This window comes from Ambystoma mexicanum, chromosome 10 (genome assembly GCF_040938575.1).
Source record: "Ambystoma mexicanum isolate Mex_15411 chromosome 10, UKY_AmexF1_1, whole genome shotgun sequence".
Lineage (NCBI taxonomy): Eukaryota > Metazoa > Chordata > Amphibia > Caudata > Ambystomatidae > Ambystoma > Ambystoma mexicanum.
In genome coordinates this window covers 319,319,917-319,342,501 of record NC_090932.1, presented here as the reverse complement: position 1 = coordinate 319,342,501, position 22,585 = coordinate 319,319,917, and the positions used below count along the sequence as shown (strand labels likewise).

Here is a 22,585-nt window from a genome sequence, read left to right as displayed (position 1 = left end):
CCACAGACTTCCTTGTTGTGTCCCATCCTTTCGATAACACCTAACCCTGCGGAGGAACCACGCATAATGGTGGCGATAGGTGACAAGACATTTTCCTTCCTAGTTGACACAGGGGCCACTAGATCCTGCATCAGGGAGTGGAAGTTCAAATTGTCAGGCGATGCCATGCACACTCAAGGATTTTCTGGGGCTCGAGGGGTAATTCCATTTACTGATAACATCTCCTTATCTGTCGGAGATCACAACCTATCTCTGCCCTTGTTATATTCAAAACAAGCACCAGTGAATATACATGGGCGTGACATCATGAGCAGGTTGAACATGACCATCTCTTTCACTGACAAAGGCATAATATGCTCCACACCAGGCATACACATGCTCACGGCGAGACACATACTTCAAGCTTATTGTGGCAAGCAGTTCCAAGAGCAGAGCCAGTGGACCCCGAGGTCTTCCAATATGGGACAGACATGGCAATTGCATGGCTGCCAGGCATTGCGGGTAAAGTGTCGAGGAGACCAGCCGCCTACCTTTTCAGGCCAGTGACGCCCACAGGTGAGGGAGAAGGGGCAATAATGTCAGTGGACATCAAAGGAATAGTAGCTAGGCAGGACTGGATTGCCGTTCACGCTGTGGACAAGGAGGGGAAGGCATGGAGAGCAGTGATAGCACTGGCGGAAGGGTGTAGGTTAACGCAGGTGTCAGACGAAGAACTGTTCTGTTCTTTAAGATTATCACAGCCTATCACAATCATGGGGAGGCGTATGTACTCTGGTACACGTCAATGTACCCTCGCTAGTGGTGCCACAGAAACACATCAAAATGGAAGACTTCCCCAAAATGGATGAAGGAAACATGAGAAGGAGAAGGTCCCTGGCACAAATTGGCCGCACATCCCAGGGTGTCACCCCCACAGGCAAGACAATGAGAAGAATAAAAAGACAAGGAGAACCTCTCACTGGAAACTACCTCTGGGGCAAATCAGAAACAGCTCTTAGCGACATCCCAGCACCTCACAGACTGTTCAGCAGAGCGGCCATGTTTTTCTTGTCGATAATACATCCTAGGGTACAAGCATATGCAAATGCAAAATGGCTGCAGATAACCAGGTGGGAGCTAATGATGATAATAAACTCCACGGTGAACGGATATAACGCCATTAATGAAGAATTGAGGGCAATATGAATGGTAGCCTTACAGAACAGATACGTGTTGGATCTCCTCACTGCAATGGAAGGAGGAGTGTGCGCAAAGCTTGGAAGCTCCTGCAGCACATTCATTCCCGTGAATGACGAAGATAATGGCACACTATCAGAAGCGGTATCACAATTGGCAAAGATGCACGCGAAGATGGAAGAAGAAGCTAAGGGAGCAAAAAAAGATGGAAGCTGGTTCTCGTATCTCTGGTCATGGATGCCATCATGGTTAGCAAATGATCTTAAGGTGTTAGCAGGATGTATAATACGGGGATTGGTATCGTTGCTGGGAATAAGAGTATGGTTGGCAAGATGAAAACGGACGGCTGAAGAAATGATTGGAATGCATGTCCTTAGGCCTGCAGATGATGAATTGCACACGGAAATAATCCTCAAGGAACGTGAACGGCTACGCCAGCAGATAGTGCAAGCAGATTTGTACCCACCATCGATAAAAGTTGAAAATCCAAAGAATCCAAAAGCATTTGTTGGGAAATGGGTTTATTGTAAACCCGTGGTGGATGTGTATACATGTATTGGTCATTTGAAGATCACATTAACCGCTACGGACATCTGGCGGGGATAACGAAGGTGTGGCGCTTACGAGACGATAAAAGAGTGGACAACTTTGTGGTCGACAAGTCGACCAGAGGGAGGACTGAAGAGGAGAAATGGGAAGGTCCCTTCCTACAACACAACTACAAACTGTGGAAGACGACGTCACGACCAAAGAACCTCTGATCACATGAGTTTGCACCTTTGCCCACTGCCCCGGATGCCAATGCACACCGTGACCATGCTCCACCTGCGAAACCAGGCTGCATCCCGCCTAAGACATGCAGCAGGAACCAATACGTAGCTGGTCCGATCACATGGACCAGCTCGACTAAATGCTTCGCAACCTAAGCTGCCATCGTTAGAGATGACATGACGACATAGCCACGATGGACAGAAACACATGTGCTGCCACGCATCTGGATCATTCACACACCAATCCACACGAAGAACACGCTCAGTGCTATGACTTAGCGGACCGCGTACACTCACAGACGTGCATCGTTATTATTTTCCACATAGGCCAGCAACCGCATCGCAGAAACACAAGACGCCAGAAGAGTTCCTGTATATGCTTGCAGAGGCTTTATGCTACTAATCCCAGGGATAAGACCCTATAGATGGACGGATGTACAAGGAACCACACCGCACCCCAAACCCTCTTGCCCTATGGACCTTATGCCACCAGATACAACCAAGCCAAAGAAGGCCTCAGAACAGAGCCGACAGGCCAGGAGCAGCTCATACGGAGCTACAAGGTGCTGAGCATGCAGAACAGCCCCTGACTGGAGCCACCACAGCAAAGGTTGCGATGTTGCAATCCACATTCCGCGCTCTCTAAGCCAAGGTGACACCTGCCACTGCTGCGACTACCCGAAGCAAAATACAAATCAAATCCCTGTAACTCTGCGTCAGCGACGGTCTCTCAACACGTGACCAGGCCGACCTGATACACTGCCAATTCCTGGAGATTGAAGAAGCACTGGTGTCCCACGTCTGGAACCCCTCTTGAAACAAAGTTGTAACAATTCAGACACAGGCGGTGATGGGAAAGGAGCACTCTAATGGCAGTGGCAGGACCTGTCCATTTTCTTTCACTGACACAGTCATACATTGTAGCCAGCACCAGGTACATCGCGGGTTGGGAACGACGATGGTCCCAGGCTTGGGGGCTTGCTGATGGACCAATCAGGACACGGGGGGGGGCTAACCATTACCACACAACCAATCACTAACTCTCTCCATGTATCACTTTCGAAGTAACCATTTTTAGGGACGAACCAAGCGTACCACCTGACCTCTACTCCACCAATAACCACTTTCACTGTATGGTCCTATACTGAAACTACCACTCGGGGAGCCAACCTGGAGTGGAGGTAGGTTCGGGGATGAGCTTTCGCAGGTGACGCAAACTGTTACATCACTCAGGTACAAAACGGGCCTGCGAGCCCGACTATGATGAGAAATTGCCTGGAACCTACACTCCATGTATTTGTCCCTGCTTGTTTCTTCTAATAAACAGCAGTAACCGGAGTCCGGTGCAGAGTCCAGTCTGCCTCCAGTTCTCTGCTATACCTGTGGTGTGAGGAGCTGCACGACGTGTCAGTCCCATTACTATTGCCATCCTTTTCAACTTTAAAGACCTGCCCAACACGCGGAGCGGAGTCCGGTGCAGGTTCCAGTCTGCCTCCAGTCCGCCTCCGCAGCAGAAGCGCCAGGAATTTATCTGGTAAGAAGTAATTATGGTGATTGATACCAGGCTAGAAACTCGCCTGAAGACATTGCACGCTTGCGGCCGCGGTGAACTATCTCTCAATATTGAGCCAGCGGCGCCAGCAGTGACTGTTGCAATCGACCCGTTGGGTCTTCCTTTCCTCCCTCCTCCCCCTTCCCTCCCTTCCCTCTCCCCGTCCCTTTCCCTTGTTGTTACTGCCGATGTCAGCCAATTTGCCAGCATGCCAATATCATCGATGGTCGGAGCTGACGCTGATGAAATAACGGAAACAAATGTTGCAAATGCTGCAGCTTTAGCAGCGGGAGTATCGATAGCTGCTGAGCGTGTGCCTGACATAGTAAATCCAGTATTGGAAAACGAAATGTGCGAAAAGCCCGAGTGCGCGGCTTTGAATGTTGAAAATGCAAATGCAAATGCATTTTTAAAAGCTGCAAATGACACTGCAAATGACACTTCGATCGAAACGGAACTTAATTTACTGCTGCTTTCTATCGATTCGAACACAGTCTATAAAGGAAGTAAAGCAGGCAACACTAGAAGCAAAGAAATTCAAACATCTGACTTAAGTGCAACGGTGGAAAATGACACCGCTTCCTTTCAATAACCTTTTGATGTTACGGATAGCCTGGCTCTAAAGTTACCCAGTGGAATGGGGTCCATACAAATTGCACGTTCGTTCCCCCATTAACTACTGGCAGAAAAAACTCCATTTCGACCGATGATTGTAATAATTTGCAACAACCTTGTGGAACGTTAAATTCAACGGCAAGATTGAGGGAGTGCATATCGGGAACACCTGGCATGTTACAAGATGAATACTCCCAAAATTCCTACGGCAATGATAACGTAGGACATGTAAATGACGAAGTACTTAAATCTGCTCAGGCGGCCAGAAGTGCCCCACAAGCTGTGGCAGTGCAAACTTCGCTACTCGAAATAGCTAATGCTGCAGCAAATAGTGTGATACACATTGGAGATCAGCCGTCTTGTATGCTGGTCTCACAAAACATTGCTGTTGAAATCTTGGCCACTCGAGCTAAGTCGGCTACTCCCGACGCTGGTGCACCACGTTCTTCTGTAAAACGTTCATCTCAGTCCTGTCTGCCGACAAACACCCTAAAAAAAGCCTTAGATTAGACCTGGCAAGGCGGGAAGCGCGGCTGACTGAATGCCTCACAGCGGACTATCAACTTATAAAAGACAAATTAACAGCTTCTCCAACACCTCATCAGGCACAAGCATTGAAAAAGAGAAATTATCTTCCAACACTGAAATAGGAGAGAAGATTCTTCAACAATTAAGTGCTGATATTTTCAAATCCCGAACCAGCCCACATACCAAAAGGAAGTTCATTATCAGTTAATTATGGGCAATGCCTCGATGGTAAACCCAAACTCTAAAATGACAAAGGAGCAAATTTGCAATTCTCGTGACAATCGAAATATGAAAGTTGTTCAACAAATGAAAGTCGATTAAGTCAACGGGAAGAACCTTCTATCCGGGAATCTGAGACAGAAACAGTTAATAAAGAGAATTTATCAGTGGCAGCGGGGATTCAGATTCACAACAATGTACTGGCAGCTACATCATTAGCCTTGATACCGTTCATTAAGTTATATGAAACGCTAAATGAAACATCCAAGGATCAAAATGCCCTGCTGCATAATTTGATAACTTAAGTATCCTCACTTGAAGAAACCAATGCTCATCTATTGGCAAGAGTCGAACGTGAAGAAGAGATCTCTTTTCAATGGCAAAATCGGTTAGGCGCTCTTGCAATGAGAGAGCACACCGATAAAATAGACTTAATGGAAGCCAGTTTCGGCATTCTAAACAAGTGAGATTGGCTTCCGTTGACTGTGAGCAAGAAGAGAGACAAATACAGCATTCAGTGAGTAGAAGTGAAAATGCATCAAAAAACATTCCGGCATCTCGTGAAAGAAACAAAATTAAGGAAAATACTGTTCTTGACAAGAATGTCGGAGCCTGCCAAATCATTGAGGCAGATTGTGTGCCCACTAATATATCTGATCTAAAAGCTGCAGAAATCTCAAAAGATCCTGCTGAAGGCATTCAACCGTCAGAAATTGATTCCCTGACTTGCAGTCCAGCAATAATTAACAATGTACCTATTGCTGCACCCTTGAAAGATCAGTTGATTATTGCCGATGCACTTCCCTCAAAAGGGATATTGAATACCTTTGGTATCTTTATGGGGTCTGCAAAAACGCTTGATCCTTCACAACAGATTAAATCAAGTGAAAAAGTGACAAGAAAGCCAACTGAAAACCAAACAGTTTGTCAGAAATCTCTGTACGCCGCAAAAGCTTGGTCTCTTCTCTCAATGTCCACAAAATTCTCAGCAGGGTGGTTCTGGAAAAGTGGTATCAGTTGAGTCAATGTCAAATGCCACTGTAAATTTAATTGTGGCTGAAAAAAGTAATACAAATAAAAGACGAAGACTAGAGTCAGACTCGGGTTCAGACAGAAATTATCTAAGTGTCACTGATTTATGTGATTTATCCACATAGTTGAATCGGATGACTTCATGTCGCCTTCCCAAGATTCAGAAATTTCACGTCCAATCGTGAAAAGAATTCGACCATCAGTTGAAAACATTCAGCAAGAAAGGAAAGCAAAAGTCAGATTGCCAAATGTTGCTGCAAATTGTCCGATTTCAAGTCTCTCACTTGGTAAAGTAAAAAGCCAAAAACAGCAAATGGAGGCAGGTGCTGATCAAAAAACTAGAATGATCTCGACAAAGTTAAATCCAAAGATGAAGGCTGCACAATGGCGTAAACAAAATCTATATAAATTAAAAGAGCTACCAATCCCGTTGCAGAAAAAAGACCATAAGCTCTGGAAAGATCAGGCTCGAGAACATTTTTTCTGATGAGAATGAGGTGAACTTAAATCGTAGAAATGTGATGCGTCTTCTACATAAAACTTTCCCTCATTAAGAACGATAACATCTAATGATATAGCTATCATTGAATACATCACTGAGGACTCACTAGACAAGGTCTACTTACACATCAATTCACAAGCTGTTGAGAATACACTAATAACAGCCAAAGATGAATTGCTGCCGTACGGCTTCGACTTGACATTAGAAGCCAAACCAACTCAAGAAATAGTTGAGAAAGGAGTGTCAGAAGACCGTGAGCCCACCCATGAGTAAAGACGAGAAGCTTTGAGGAAACAATTCAACATAAATGAAGGAGTAGACAGTCGAAGAAATCCACAACTTGCTGTCCAAAATGTACCCTCAAATTTTGTCTCACGGAACAAATCGCAAAGAGCTTACCTATCGCAAAACAGTACAGAGGCTGTAAATGTGTTGATATCATGGAACACCAGAGGCTTTCGACATCTGTTCCAGAATTTTGAAGTACCCTTGAGAAATAACTTTGCTGTATGTCTTCAGGAGACGTGGCTGCCGGAGGTGCCATCGAGAGACGGATATTCCATGATATTGAATCCAGCTGGGAAAAACCAATTTGGTCGACCTTATTCTGGTTGATTGACTATGATGAATAATGCAAACGGCTGGGAGATCATGCAGACCTTTTCTCCAAATCCGTTTGTCCAAGGAACAATTTTGCAGAGTAAAAATGGCTATTGTGCAAAATCCAAACATCTGTTATTACTCAATACATATTGGAATACAGCAATGATCTCTTCCTGTCGTTTCATACAGTCGATAACAAAATTGATTGATGACAGTACGGAATTCTACATGGACCTAAATGTGATCTTATGCAGTGATTTAATTTTTTCTTGGTTTGATGATCGTAGGATTGTTACAAAGCCTAAGCATCAAACTACCATTACATGTAGAGGCTATCAATTCCAATCAGCAATGATTGCCAGAAATTGTCAGATGCTAAACGGTCAAATCAAGGGAGATATTCCCCCAAATTATACATGGCACCGGGATGGTTGCAAGAAAAAAATTGATTACACCTGGGCCTCAAATACACTATGTAATGAGATTGAATGCCTGAAGATCCTGGATTCAACTCTCAGTGATCGCAATCCATTAGAATTAACTTGGACAACGATATCAAAAATATCTGTGGTAAAATTCAGTCAGCCTATGGAAATAAATCAAAGAGGTAATAGACTTAAAATAAATATTCGACAAATCATGACATTAACTGAAAACATGGCTTCGGAAGCGGTATCCGTAAGAGATAAATTAAACTATACTTCACTGCTGTCACAATTTCAAATTAAGTTCAACCATCTGAACAGCTGCACCTATGCAAAGAAACATGAATTCAGTGCACTGGTAACTCAACAAAAAAAAACGATTACAAAAAGATCTTCGAAAATTGAAAAAAGGATCAGATCCAAATAAACCAGCGCTAATGAAACATCGCAAGATGAAATATCGTAATTGGCTGAAGTGCTTTGGAACTATGAGAGACCAAGAGCGTGGTGAGCAAATTCTAAAAAGGATCTTATGCCATCAGACAAAAGAACTATGGAACATAATAAACAACAAATCTGTATTTCAGAATGCAAAGATTCATCACGGTATATCGAAAGCAAGCTGGCAGCAATACTTTGCACAGGTCTTCAGAACCGATGAAAACAGACGCTTTGATGAAACTCCCCTATCAGCTCATTCTTGGGACATACTTGAATCTAGAGAGGATATTATAACAGCAATTAAACGTCTCAAAAACTCTTGAGCTGCTGGTCCTGATGGCCTCACAAATGTGATGTTAAAAACAAACAATGACCATTGGGCAGCTTTCATTGAACATTTGTTTCGCTTGATAGCAACCACCAGGTTACTCGCACAATTGTGGAACTTTGCCATTATAGTTTCCTTATTCAAGAAGGGCAGTCGGGACGATCCGGCGAACTATCGTTCAATAGCCCCTCTGGATATTATAGGTAAGATATTTGCAACCTTTCTACAACAAAAGCTCTCAAAGTGGGCAGTAGCGTCAGGTCACTTTGATATATGCCAGACTGGATTCACCAAGGGTGTTGGCACGGAAGTGAATCTAATAATACTTAACATATTGAAATTAGAAGCGCTTAAGCAAAGTAAGAATCTGTTTATCACATTTATAGACATGAAACAAGCGTTTGATTCACTAAACCGTTACAAATTATGGGCAAAATTGAAGAAATGGTCTTGTCCGTTGGAACTACTACAGCCAATAATGGCACTACATAAAGAAACGTCTATCAGAGTACGAATAAATGAAGCTGGCGATCTTACTAAAGAGATAATGACTAACAAAGGAGTCAAACAGGGGTGCCCTTTGGCTGCCCTTCTCTTCAAACTCTTCATATCAGATGTCTCTGAAGCGTTTCAATATGTATTCTGTTTCCCACCAAAAATAAACGGCCAGACCATCAGTTGGACCATCTATGCTGATGACATGGTACTAATAGATTCAACACCGATTGGTCTCTAAAGACTTTTATTGGCTCTAGAAAGATATTTAAATGACAATGCCCTGGAGATTAATGCTGATAAGACTAAGATCATGGCAATTGGGAACTCATCCAAGAGAATAATTAAACATTTTAGATAGAAACTTGCCGACGTCCAGATCAAGCTTGTTCCAGTGATACGATATCTAGGTATCCAGTTCAATACCTCGATCAGAGAACATGAATGAATGACAGACCTAAAACAATGTATGATGACATTTTCGCTTCAAAGAGCAAAGTTGCATGCTGAATACAGGAAATTCACATTGAAACCCGTAATAACTTTTTACACTCAAAAAGTGATTCCATCAATCACATTTGGTGCCGAGGCTGGCTGGAACTGAAGTCATAAACTGTGGTCATCTCTTGAGGGAATATTTTGGAGACGTATTCTCAAATTGCCAACGGGTGTCTCAATGATCTCTATAAGACACAAGTCTTGAAGGGTATTGAATCTATGTACAATATAGTTGTATGGAAATCGTTGGCTGTGCTACGGAAAATGTCACTACAAGATCAGGCTCCTGCATACCAAATTCTATCATCAGACCTATCAAACCAATATCATGGTATCCTGCTGGAATGGATAACCAGATTGAAACTGATACTTGACTATGCAGACATAAATTGTGAAACACTTCTAGCAACGCCACAAATCGCAAAAAAAAAAAATGGAGAGAATGGAACTGGATTCAAAATTCAGAACAAAGAAACCTCTTGAAATCTACAATTGATCTGGGACTTGCAGTAAATAGTTTAGATCGACTACCTAAATATCTTCAAAAATTTCCATCAAGGAAACAATCGAAATCAATTCTTGATTTCAGCTAAATGTATATAGAACAAAGGAGATCCTATGGTGTAGACGTGATACAAACATTACTAATAATCTTTGCAGGTTCTGTGGACAATCTATAGAATCACTGAAACATTTGATCACGGAATGTCAACAATTAAAGCAGTCTAGATCTCGTTATCTTGGAAACTTCGCTCCAGCAGATGGTGATATTGTCAAATGGTGGCACTGGGTACTATCGGGCAACAATGTACCACTTACATGTGCAGTGTGTGATTTTCTAGAGAATAATTTGATCAATGAAACCCTCACTCCACTGAATGTTATTGATGAATGATAACCAATCCATTGATACCAATGTAATTTATTGGTTTGCTGGGATTATCTGTATAGAGTGATAAATGGGAATTTCGATTGTAATTGAAGTTTGAATACAACTAATTGTTACAAATAAAAAATTTTTTTTTTAAAAAAAGTAACTAATTGCTCTTGTGTGGCCCCTCTACATCTTTGGGACGCGGAAGGAGTTAGGGCCTTCTGAGAGCTGGAGGTCCGCGGACCCCAGGTACGGCTCTACCGACCACCAGAAATTACCCTAACATAATAGGGTCTGTGTAGGTGATGAAAGGGGATGATGTGAAGACTAAGGGCCTTATCACGAGTTGGGCGGTAACCCTTAAATCTGGCGGAAACGGTATTATGGGTGGGTTTTTAGTAGGCCTCTGGTGTGCATTGTTTTCACCTGTGCCCTTATTGCTGTCTCATAATCAATATAAGCAATATTGTAATAATTGATGCCAACAGGGGGATATTCAGGTTGCCCCTATACCAACAGCCCAGGCGCACAATACAAATCTGTTGTGCAATGTACTGCAGGCCCAATGTGATGTTGAAATCCTCTCACAATCCCTCATATGTAGCAATTTTAAACTCTGCTCCCCTGAATCAATACAGTAAGTAGAGTATGTGTTCTAATGTGTGTAATATACAACAATAGAAACAGAACAGCACTTTGGAGCACTTATAACAATATGTACCCAATGTTAAGATGGATTTCTGAACTCTGACCTGGTGGGCAGAGGTTCAGAAGGCCAGCCTAGTTTCTTGGAAGAGGGTAACCTTCTGGACAAGCCAGACCAATCAAGGTAGCATTGGCGGCGGTCAAGACTAGGTCTCAGGAGGGGTGAGGGTGACTGAACGACCTCAATGAGCATGCAGATTAAAGGACACTTACAAATCACTCCCAGTCAGGTGTATATGTATTAACAATGCAAATACATTTATTCAAGGCCTGTGAAGTTCAACACAAAGTAATAATCACAGTAACACTAATAGACCAACACAATCCTATCAAAATACATATATACAAGACCAATGGGCCTTAAAGGTTAAATGCACGAAATGGGTCCACAACCTAAAAGGGAAGGAAGCAGGTAGTGCAAAGAGTCTTCAGGCAATTCTGCAGTAGTCACAATCCTAACTGAAAGGCAGTCCAATCCCTACGATGAGAGGAGCATATTGCTCAAATCTACTTGCAATGCTGGCGCACACGGTAGTGCAGATGGGCGAAACGGGGTCTCTTGTAGGGTCTGTAGCAGCTCAGGAACGCAGGTGAGGTGATGCAGAATAAGTTCCCACTATTCGAGGAGGGTCTTCCCAACAGGGCAGAGCAGGTTCCAAGAATTGGGAATGGTTCGATAGCACAGGCTATCTGGGAAAAGGAGAGTGGCCATCAAGGGACACTTGTGCATAAAAATAGATGGATGCGCTAGGGGCCACTTGTAAGGGTTGCTAGTACTCACCGACCCCCGGCGCACTCCGGACCAAAATTCGGCAGTCGAGTCCACTTCGGTTGCAGGTTCAAATGCGGCAATTCTGCAGCTCTGCGGCTTTCAGCGATGAAGTTACAGCGTTGATTCCCAAACGGGACAGTGGGGATTTCTCCACTCCTGGTGGATGGATCAGGCCAGTTTCACTGTAGCAGGCTTCAGGGGCAAGAGGGGCACAGCAGCAGCGCACCTTCAAAGTTCTTCCCCACGGCTGGGCGACATGGTAACCGCGTGTACTCCGGTTCAAGCTCTCTCTCTTTACTCCAGACCTGGGAACGCTAAGTGTACAAAATTCTGTGTGAGAGTGCTGTGAACAGAGACCAAGTTTCAAGGGGCTCTTCGAAACGGCGGCAGTGTCAGAGCAAAGGTCCTGCGCAAGCTGGTCAGCCCACTGGTTGGCCCAGGGACACTTCTGAGTAGGCTTACTTGCAGGGATTGATGAAGGTGCCGAGAATAGTTAGTACCACTATTCCAATGGGTCGAAGCGTCTGCGCAGACCTTCTAGTTCGATCAGATGCAGAGGGGTCCAGCGGGACAACAGCAGGCTCTGGATGCCAAACCTTCCAGCGGGTCACCAGCGGTTCCTCGACTCAGCTTCTTAGTTTCAGGATACTTGGATCCTATCCTTCCTTCACTGAGAACTCAAGAGATCGACCTGGTATGGGCGTTTGGAGCCTTCTCTTATCCAGAATCTCCTTCGCGCCAAAACGAAGAGGACCCAATGGGAGATCTGCTCACTTATAGGCACACCATACGTGGACCAATCATGCACCACGGCGGTCGCAGGCATTCACAGCACACCAGACTCTCTGGCACCCAGTATGTGTATTTGAACCAGACAGTCCATCCGACATACTAGAAGCACACACACAAGGCATGCAGAAGCCTGCAAAAGCTTGACATTTTGCGGGGAAATGCATGCCCAAATAAGGACTGACCAGGGTCGGCTCGACCTGGGGAAGGTGAAGGGGCAAGATGGCCAAAGGACAGGACAAAGAACCTCGTGGCATGGCCATTTTGGAGCCAGGCCACTTATTTGTGTCAAACACAGTAAATGCGGTTTACCTGGTAGGAAAGGGTTACAATTACATGAAAAGATAAGTTGCCACCAGCCCTGTCCAAGGCACATCTGCACTCCTAAAAAAATCCTTGGAGAGTATCTAGGGCCTTTGGAAATGACTATGAGACCCAAGTGCGCTGTACTGTAAGGTACACTGTGCACTTGCAACATGTTGCAGAAAAGCTGCAACATTGACAAGGACTAAGGGAAACAAAGTCTCCCAGTACTGACTGTCTTTAGGGGCATGTCAGTTTCCCCATAACAAAGTGAGGGAAAAGCCCAGTGGAATGCAGCAGAAGGCTGTGCTTCACTGGCAAAGTCAGACTATGGTGTTTAAACAAAGCAAAAAGTTGGGGGAGTTACACAACTGGAGGGAAAACTTCACATAAATGGGAATCTTTCCTAACACCCCAAAACATATTTAGTGTGGCAGCTCACGAGCCTCGTAGAAGATTTAAACCCTGATCTTTAATCTATCCCAGGTGCACTAGCGGTAAATATATAAACTGTGTATCCAAAGGCTGTGTACGAGATGTATAAAGGAGATAATTGAATCCAAAATAGTGTTGAGATGTTTGGCCGATATGGTACATGTTACAGAGAAGAAAAGCAAAACTTACAAACATCACTGACAGGTACTTAACTGTAACCAACTGCAATAAAAGACAATCGACTCAAGCTCCTTAAATCTGCGTTGTCCCAGTCTATGTTCGGCAACGGCAAGTGGCTCCCTAGTGATAATGGAGAAATTACATGCTTTTGCTCTTCCACTGCAGAGGGATCCATTCGCCATTTCATGTTTTTTTGGCTTGTTGTATAACAATTTTGTAAATGGAGCATATATCATTAAATGTAAATTATTAAGTCATCCATAAGTATTGATTTATATTTTGATATGTATGTTTTCAGTTTGTTTTGTATCACACATTAAAGATAAATCAATATGGGCCGTATGGGATTCAGGCAAAACTTTATGTCTTGGGTCAGGTTACTATATGACTCCCCGTGGCAGTGGTACAGGTAAATGGGGCTTCTTCCAGGGCTTTCACACTAGGGTGGGGAACCAGGCAGGGCTGACCCTTCTTCCCCTGCTATTTACACTTGCCATAGAACCACTCTCGATTAAGCTTAGGATGACAGGAGAGTGGAAGGGATTCGCGTGGCCGTGGGGAGGGGAAGACTGAGGCTTGCTCTATGCGGATGACCTACCTATTTACATCAGCAATCAGAAAACCTCTTGCCTGATCGTATCGGATATCCTCATGGAGTATCAGGAATTCTGTGGACTCAGGGTAAACAAACAGAAAACAGTTCTTTTTCCCCTTTAGGGTGGGGACAAGGCGATCCCACAGCATTGCCCATACTCCGTCTCGATCCGGAGCTTTGAATATCTGGGCATCTGTGTAAGCCCCAATACAGATGACTTCCTACATCTTAACCTACAACCAGTGATTGACAGATTCAGTACTGATGTGGTCCACTGGCAATCCCTCCCACTGACATTGATGGGCAAAGTAGCTCTTTTTAAAATGCTGATACTCCTGAGAATTCTATATGTGCTTCAGAACGCCCCGATCCATCCCTAAAACAATCTTCACATCAGTGGATAGCATCCTTTGGAGACTCCTATGGAGGGGCAACAACCTAGGGGCTGCCACATATAGGGGGAGAGACTAGGAACATGGGAACAAACACACCCCTACAAGTATTATACGGACCAGAAAAGGAGACGGCAGACATGCCAAGGTAGACTCAACACATCAGACAAACCTGGATAGAGGCTCACCATCATATTGGATGGGAGACCAACACTGGACCAGCCCCTATGGAACAACATGCATATTCCTGAAGTTCTAAAAATGGGTCACTTTGCAAACTGGGAGGAGATTGGGATACGCACCCTAATGGATGTGGTACAGGAGGGGCACCTTTTGGCATTTGGGGCTTTGCAAGGAAAGTTTGCACTGCCCACAAGAGAACACATCAGACACCTACAACTAACACATGCAATCCATGCGCAGTTCTCTGTGCTAGCTGAGGTCCCAAAATGCTCTCCCCTAGAAGCAAATATTCTTCATGCCAAAATCCCAACGAAGACCACATCCACACTCTACCAGGTACTTACCGCTTTTGGAGCCCAGGAACTATCCCGGTTGCGCTTAAAATGGGAGAAGGAAGTGAGTCCGTTGGAATCGGAGGAATGGGTAGAAGCGCTAATGTTCCCGCGAGACATAGGAATATATGTCAGGCTCCGCTTAATACAATACAAAATACTGCATCAGGCCTACTACTCCCATGCAGCGATGGCAAGGTGGGGGGTAGCAGACAATGGTGCCTGTTTGAGATGTCAGTGGCTAGAGGGTACCTTCTTCCACATGGTGTGCAGCTGTGATATAATACAGGACTTTTGGTGGAAATGTATCGGCAGGATCTCTGGTGTAACAGGGTCCTCTGTTCCGCAAGAAGCTAGTAATACTGGGAATCTGGGGGGGAAAGTGGAATTCACCAAATATGAAAAGACATTCCTGGCAGTGGCTTTAGTACTGAGAAAGAGACTTACTGCTGCTACGCGGGGCTCGGCCAAAAGACTGAGCTTCAGCCGCTGAGTCAATGAAGTGGACAGATGTGCACCCCTAGAGAAAAAATGTATAATGCCTGGGGTTGCCCTGGGAAGTTTCAGAGGGTCTGGGGGAAATGGATAGAAGCAGTGTGAACACTCAACACCGGTTCACCTCGGGGGGCGCTGGACCCACTATGTACTGGATACGCAGGAACGGGAGGCACTCATCCCCCGGCTACCCTAAGTCATGCATACATGTATTCTTATTTTCGTCCTACAACCTTTGTTGTGCTGCACTTATGCTATGCGACCTTTGTTGTTGTTTTGTTTTGTTTTCTGCTTTTATTGTAAAACAAACTGTTCTAAAAAAAAGATACATCAATCGCTGACAGCTAGTGCTGAACAGGTCCCTGTGGGACCCAGAAAAGCAAGTTCCATCACAGTTTCCAACACTATATTGCAGGCTTCCCTCCAACACAAAACAATTCAGCACTTATTGAAATCCTTTTTCCAGTTCTACGAAGCGCAGGTGGGAACTTTCTGCGTTTGAATTACGCACCTACTGGAAAGCTGCTGTTAGTGTCAGCCAGGCTCTGCCCCAGGAGTGCTCCACTCCCTGCCTGCACAGGGTTGACGAAAGGCCCACTGAATGATCCTCTTCACTGCAGGGCAGACCGACCAACATCCCGCAGGATACAGATTACTTTCAAAGCTACTAAGATAGTAGCACCACAACCACAATGACAGTATTCAGCGGGAGGTAGCAGCTGAGCTGTGAGTGGTGAGGAAAGAGGCTGTGATTCCTGTTCTATGGACAACCACACCCACACACACACTTGGTCGTTTACTACTAATGTTAAACCTAGAATAACTTTTATTTTAGCAGACAAGGGAACCTAGACCCAGGGAAGTAAAGTGATTTTCATAACATGTCATCTAAATTCGACAAGTGGGGAAGCCAATAAAAAGAAATTATACTTGCTGTTTTAAAAACTTTTATCCTCTCAGTTTTAAATACTACTATAATGGTATATGAATGCATTTGGATAAAGGCAATTTACAAGCTTACATAATGCAGTACTCTACTACTAGCCAGAAGTGCTTCAAGTTGATATGATTTTTCTATTTCTTTTAAAACCTCATTTCTCAATTATACACTTCAATCTATTCTTAGCCATGTAAAATGCCAGATACTACTTTACATTTTTTTTAAACGTTCTTTCAGCAAACCTTGTGTAAATAAAGCACGTAGGACCTTACTAGAAGTACGGCAGTGTTGGAAAAAACGGCAGTAATGCAGTGGTAACTCTGTTATCACTGCATTAATGCCACATTACAGAACCACTATACTACAATTTTGGTGGTGCGGCGGAGGAAAAACCTCCAGCAAAATCAGCAGAATTACTGCCGGCGGTAGTTCTGCTGAAATCCCCTCCATAAAAGGGGACCAATACCACCATACACCACTTGTAATCCGGTGGCAATTCCGCTGGACCAAGTGCCGGTAACAGTAATTCCGTTTGGCGGCATTCATGCGGATTTAAAACCGCAATACCGCCAAACTTGGAAACATAATTCCAAAAAACGTAATTACGTTTGAAAACAATATACCAAAAGTGAATGACACCTTACCTCCACATCCCTATTCTTCATCCCAGTATTTACTTGTGAGGTAACCTTACCTCCCCTCAGGAACACTTTTTCAATTTCTATTCTTTTCGTCCTGGTCCCGCTTCCTTCCATCGGGGCATATCAATCCTCATCACCCAAAATCCTCCAGTTAAAAAATTGGCCTGTCTTTGGCAGCGACCTTGGCACCAGCCCAACACCATTTGATCCTTTCCTGGCAGAGCCAAGACGGGCCACATTCCTGGGACTACGGGCTGGGTGTGCCCTGTGGATCAGGTGACTTCTTGACTGTGGTCTTAGCTCCTGGAGGCCCTGCTGAGAAAGAGCCTACCGGTTGGGCTGTCAGACCAGGTTGGGAGATCTCAGGGCCCACGCCAAGCAATGGGCACTGGTTGAGCGGGTGGTCCTGCAGCATCAGAGGATCCCCCGATTTCACGAAGACCACCAAGCCGAACTTTAGTGAAGCAGCAGGAAGCAGGTAGATCTGCCCCAGGCACAAGTGAGGTGCTGGGGGAGGGCCGTGAAGGTTGGTGAGCAACATAATTGCTGCGTCCAGTGGCCAGCGTAGGCATTGATTGCTAGAAACCCATGTGTGCGGATGGGCCGGTGTGGCAGGTCCTTCTTATTTAAACATAGGGAAAAGGCCACGATGGATCTCGTTCTCTCCCTGGCAACAAGTTTGTGGCAGGCATCATGGGGAAGCACACGGAGAAGAGGCACCATTCATAGCCTAGATCTCCTTCTCCATCTTCTTCCAGCTCCCTAGAAAGAACATGTAAAAGAAAGAGGCATGAGAAGGTTTCAGAAGATCAGCTGCTGGAATTTGTTAAGAAGGCCATCAAAGTGGAAGGCATCAGAAGTAGAGATAAATGCAGGCTTGTCTCCCCTTTCTCATCCTCAACATTAGACTCTTCCTCCCCCAGCTCCTCCAAGGACTTCCTTTCCTCACTGGGTGATGACCTAAGGAGTAAATACCTACATGAGTCAGTAGCCAATGTTCTGATCCAGGTGGCCCAATACATGAGCCCTCACCAGCTGGATCCACAAGGGCTCCACCTCTGCAGTTTAAGCATGCCCTATGAGCAGGGCTTCCCCTTCTTACAGAAATGAAACAAAAAATACTCAGGAAATAGAAGGTGCCAGACAAGACTTCTGTATCCAGATTTCTGGCAAAACTATATCCCCTGAAATGAGAGGAAAAGTTGATACCACAGAGTATCAGGTTGACAATGTACATCCTATCCTAGTGGGAAGGTCATTAATGGCACCTGAGGAAGCCATCAAGGATCTTATGGATAGAAAATTGGACGGCGCGCTAAAGAAGGCCTATGGGGGAACCACATAGCTCTCAGTTGAGCAATCCTACAAATACTGGAAAGGGCGCTCGGAGGGCTGTACATTGTGATAAAAGAGGCTGATTAGGAAGCCTTCGGAGTTGGGGAAGGAGAAAGGTTTCGGTATGCCCAGATTCGCCACTGGTTGTTGCATCCACCAAAAAAAAGAGCAGCTACTAGAGAGACCACCTCCTTTGAGAAATTCCTGCTTGCCAATGACAGGGCTAAGGGCCTTATTGGTAACCTATACAGAGTCCTGGAGGAATCTGGCCCCCATAAACGCTGGGCTTTTATGTCGAAGTGGGAACAGGTTCTAGGGAGGACAGTGGAAATGGAGGAATGGTCTAGATTGTGGAGTAGAATTCCTAAACTGGCTAGGGCATCCCAAACACAGGAGGCCTGGCTTAAAATAATATATGGGGGGCATTACACGCCGGCAGCTCTACATAAGATGTACCCAGAGATATCAGGAGATTGCTGCAGAGGGTGTGGGCAAGAGGGTACTGTCGAACATATTTGGTGGAGGTGTCCGAAAATTGTCCCCTTTTGGGAGGAGGTTCGACAGGGGCAAGATCAGGCGTTTGGGAAAGAAAGGAGCAGAGCTTCGGAAATGGTGATGCTGGGACTGCAGGCCGGGGGGACAATGATCGAACCTCGCAGCAGAGAAAGAGCAAGAGTGATACTGACACTTGCAGCTACAACACTAATTGCTCAGAGATGGAGGAGTATTAATGTCCCGACCTTCCATGACTGGCTTCGGAGGGTTTGGGATACAGTTGCTCTGGAGTGGGCGACCTATGCGGCGGATGGGGAATTATCAAAATTTGCAGGGGATTGGGGAGAGACGTTGGACTTCCTGAAGGGCGATTTTAGAATAATCTGGTGCCCCCAGCGCCTTAAGATTCTGGATCTACTGTCGGACTAACGACCTCGTCCGGGAGGACCCGTAACAGAAGGAGAAAATCGCCTGGGGGAGGAGTGGAGCGGGGAGGGTAGTTAGGGGATTTGTTATTGTTCTTTTTCTAGACGTTCATGTTAAAAACTCAATAAAGAGATGTTAAAAAAAACAAGGAGAGGCTGATTAGGGAACAGAGCCCCTCCTGATTCTTCAGGCAGTCAAGACCCAGTTTGAATTCATGTCTGACCTAGCCTATGGCCGAATCAAGGCATCAGCAATGTCCAAGGGATCACATCAAAGACGGGAGGTCTGGCTTCATTTGGAGAACATCGCAATGAGAATTCCCTTTGATGGGAAAATTCTCTTTGGGGAGACTATTAAAGACAAAGTCCATTGTGTCTTTAAAGCCGATAACCATGCAGAAAGTTAAGGAGGAAAGTTGAAGCCTAAACCCAGATCCTCCCTTACCACCAAGTGGTTCTCTAGGATCCAACTAGCCGGGCAAAGCAGCATAGACTCCCAAGTGTTGAGCAAAAGGGGCAGTCCCGACACGCCTCTTCACTTAAAAAGCAGAAATCCTGACACCAGGCCAGTAGGAGGTTGCCTTCAAAAGTAACTGAACTTAATAGAGCCGGCTTTCTGGAGACACCTGGGTCAACTGTTGGGGATACGAGATAGAATTTTCATCCACACCGCTTCCAGGAGCCATTCCAAGAGGAAGGTGATGCATCAGGCGATCCAGGGACTGCATGTAAAGAAGGTCATCAGGAGGGTACCCACGCAGGAGTTGGCGAAGGAGATTTACTCCATTGTGATCCATGGTGCCTAAGCAGTAGAGGACATTTTGTCTTATCATAGACATGAAAGAGGAGCTTTGGGGAAAACTATATGTCAGGGCTACCAACAGCTTGTTTGTCTCCTTTAGGGGGACCTCTCTGGGGAAAACGCCATGGTGCCAACGATCAGTCGTTGGTTGCAAGATACCATCTCTCTTGTTTATGTGTCCATGGACACTACTCCCCTTCAGGGATACAGGCAAGGTCCACCAGGGTCATATCAGCTTCTTGGACATAAGCAAAGGGAGTTTTCATCCAGAATATATGCAGGGCGGCTACCTGAACAGACCCAAACACATGAATCAGGCACTATCGTCTTAATCTACACCGAAAGGAGGCCATGGCATTTGGAATTAAAGGGTTAAGTGCAGCACTCCTGTAGTTATTCTGACATAGAAACTGAGTCTGTTGTCGGTTTGTTCTTGAATCCATTCAGTGATGGTTGGTGTGCATGTCACCGTTTTGTCTGGTGCTTCCTGTTCCAGGCACATTCATTACCTAGAGTTGGTATACCTCACAAGTAAGTACTTAGACGAGGAAGAGGGACATGGAGGTAATGTTCGGATTATTTACTGGTTATCTTCATTATTCCTAGTCCTACTCTTCCTTGTCCCAGTACTTATTTCCCACCTCCTCCCCCAACTGATAATAACAAGGGGCCTACGTAGGCAGTTGGTAATAACTGGATGATGTAGAGTGACAAGGATTGATATGCCTCGAAGGGAGGAGGTGGGGCCATGATAAAAAGAATAGAAAGTGAAAAAGGGTTCTGTGGGGAGGGAGGGTTACCTCACAAGTAAGTACTGGGACACGGAAGAGTAGGGCTAGGAGTAATGAAGATTACCAGTAAGTAATACGTACATTATGCCGTAAATTCAATCAGCACCCGGAGCGGGCACCGAAGCCAATCAAGTTGCTCGGATCATGGGCTAAATCCCACAATCCAAGCCTGCACTCTGAGCAACCTGGAGGCTGCTCAACCCGTCCCGCCATCTTCCCCCCACCTCTCCTCCATTCTCCTCTACTCTACTCTCACCCATTTCCCTGCTCGCCTCAGCAACCTGGGCTGTCATGCAAATGGAAGCGGGCGGATCCCTGCTTCCATTTTCATGCTGGCCATCTTAAGCATTAGTTTGAACGAATGGGACCTAAACGATTGGTATCAGCACCCGGATTAAAAACCTGGTGAGGTAACAGTTATAATACCCTCGCCGACGGTTCAGATGGGTGTTAATGGCACCAGGGTCCATCGACAAGGCCCTTGCTTCGCTCCGGCCTCTAACTTGGGCCGGCCCGTTACCACCTGATCCCGCCCGCTGGCTCGGGTAGTATTTCTTAAGAGATGCATTAGCTGACATTCTGGCCATTTGACTCACGGTTAAAGGCATTTTAAGATCCTCCTTAGCAAGCATTGCCAATTAAAGTAGGTCTGTTTTTTCAGTGTAGAAGGTAAGATGTATTTTCTGTCCTGTGGGGCAGGGCAGACCCCCACAGAGGAGTATGTAATCTATAAACCAAGAAGGACATACATCCATCCATCTACATTTACAAAACTAGACGTGCTTAATATTCAATTGTTCCAATACTTCCTGTACCTTTTTAATTGCTCAATACTGCAGCTAACCACAAGGTATTTACTACATAATAAATACCATGTAGCAACTCAATTCTAATAACAGAATTTGTAAAAGCAACTCACTGTGAAAGATGTACACAAAAGCAGTGTACATGCATGCATTAATAAAAATGCCTTTTTAGTAGATTAAGTAGTAGGTGATATATCTGAGCAGATGATATATTATAAGAACTTACCAAAGGATGAGTCACAATTACAAAGAGTTCCATATATGCAGCATTAGTCCGTCGTTTTTCCATCTTTAAAATAAACAGTTTTTCCTTGTTAAATATGTTGAACTCAACTGTATTTATTCATTTACATTTATCATTACGAAAGATAGAACATATTCCAAAACATAAATATTATGAATCGATTGAGGGTTTATTGTCAAATTAGCATTCTTGAATGCCACCTCCCCCCATGTCATCTTCACAGTAATGACCATATGAGAGTCCACCCCGAGAGACATGCAAACATATCTATCCACAAAAAAATACTTCTCTCTTCTGTTTAAACCCCATGCTCCCGCAATATAAGGGGGTCAACCTTCAGACCCTGTATTTGTCCTTCTCTTAACAGGAGAGAGATCAACAGTTCCCCACATTCCAGCAAAATAAACTAAGTCTGTATTTTTAAAAAAAATGTAAACTGTTAATTGTTTCAATCTTGCTGGACAAATTAGATTGTCTAGAGTTGCGTTTGTGTGGGCTCTCTCAAGGACCTTCTCACCCCGTTAGCTTGCTTAGGGCTTATTCCAGCTGCTTTTTTCTCTCTTTCGCTCAGTGGTTTATCCCGATAGCATATGGGTTGAATGTTTGTTCGGTTGTGTTACGCGCCCTTAAGCCTTCGGGCCCATGGCCTGCGCTATACAAATTTAGTAAAGTAAAAGTAAAGTTAAAAGTAAGCTGATGGGCTTTTTTAATCAAATCCGTGTTGTGCTTTCTAGCGATTTGGCTATGAAATGTGCCTTACCCAGCTCGTATTCTCCACCTGTTTGTGGATAACCTCTATGTAACTAAGTACTTTTATGGTGCACTGTAAAGAAGTAAAGTACATCAGTATTGCATTTCCCAAATTAC

At 44.8% G+C, this 22,585-nt stretch overlaps 1 protein-coding gene across 1 annotated transcript in view; it reads right to left on the bottom strand.

The window, feature by feature from the left end:
* LOC138493169 (disintegrin and metalloproteinase domain-containing protein 9-like) overlaps positions 1-22,585 on the bottom strand; it is a 4,098,706-nt gene that overhangs the window by 3,098,393 nt on the left and 977,728 nt on the right. Inside the window, exon 7 of the mRNA XM_069620352.1 lies at positions 21,701-21,763. Coding sequence (XP_069476453.1) covers positions 21,701-21,763 — 63 coding nt within the window. The remainder of the gene's footprint in view (positions 1-21,700; positions 21,764-22,585) is intronic.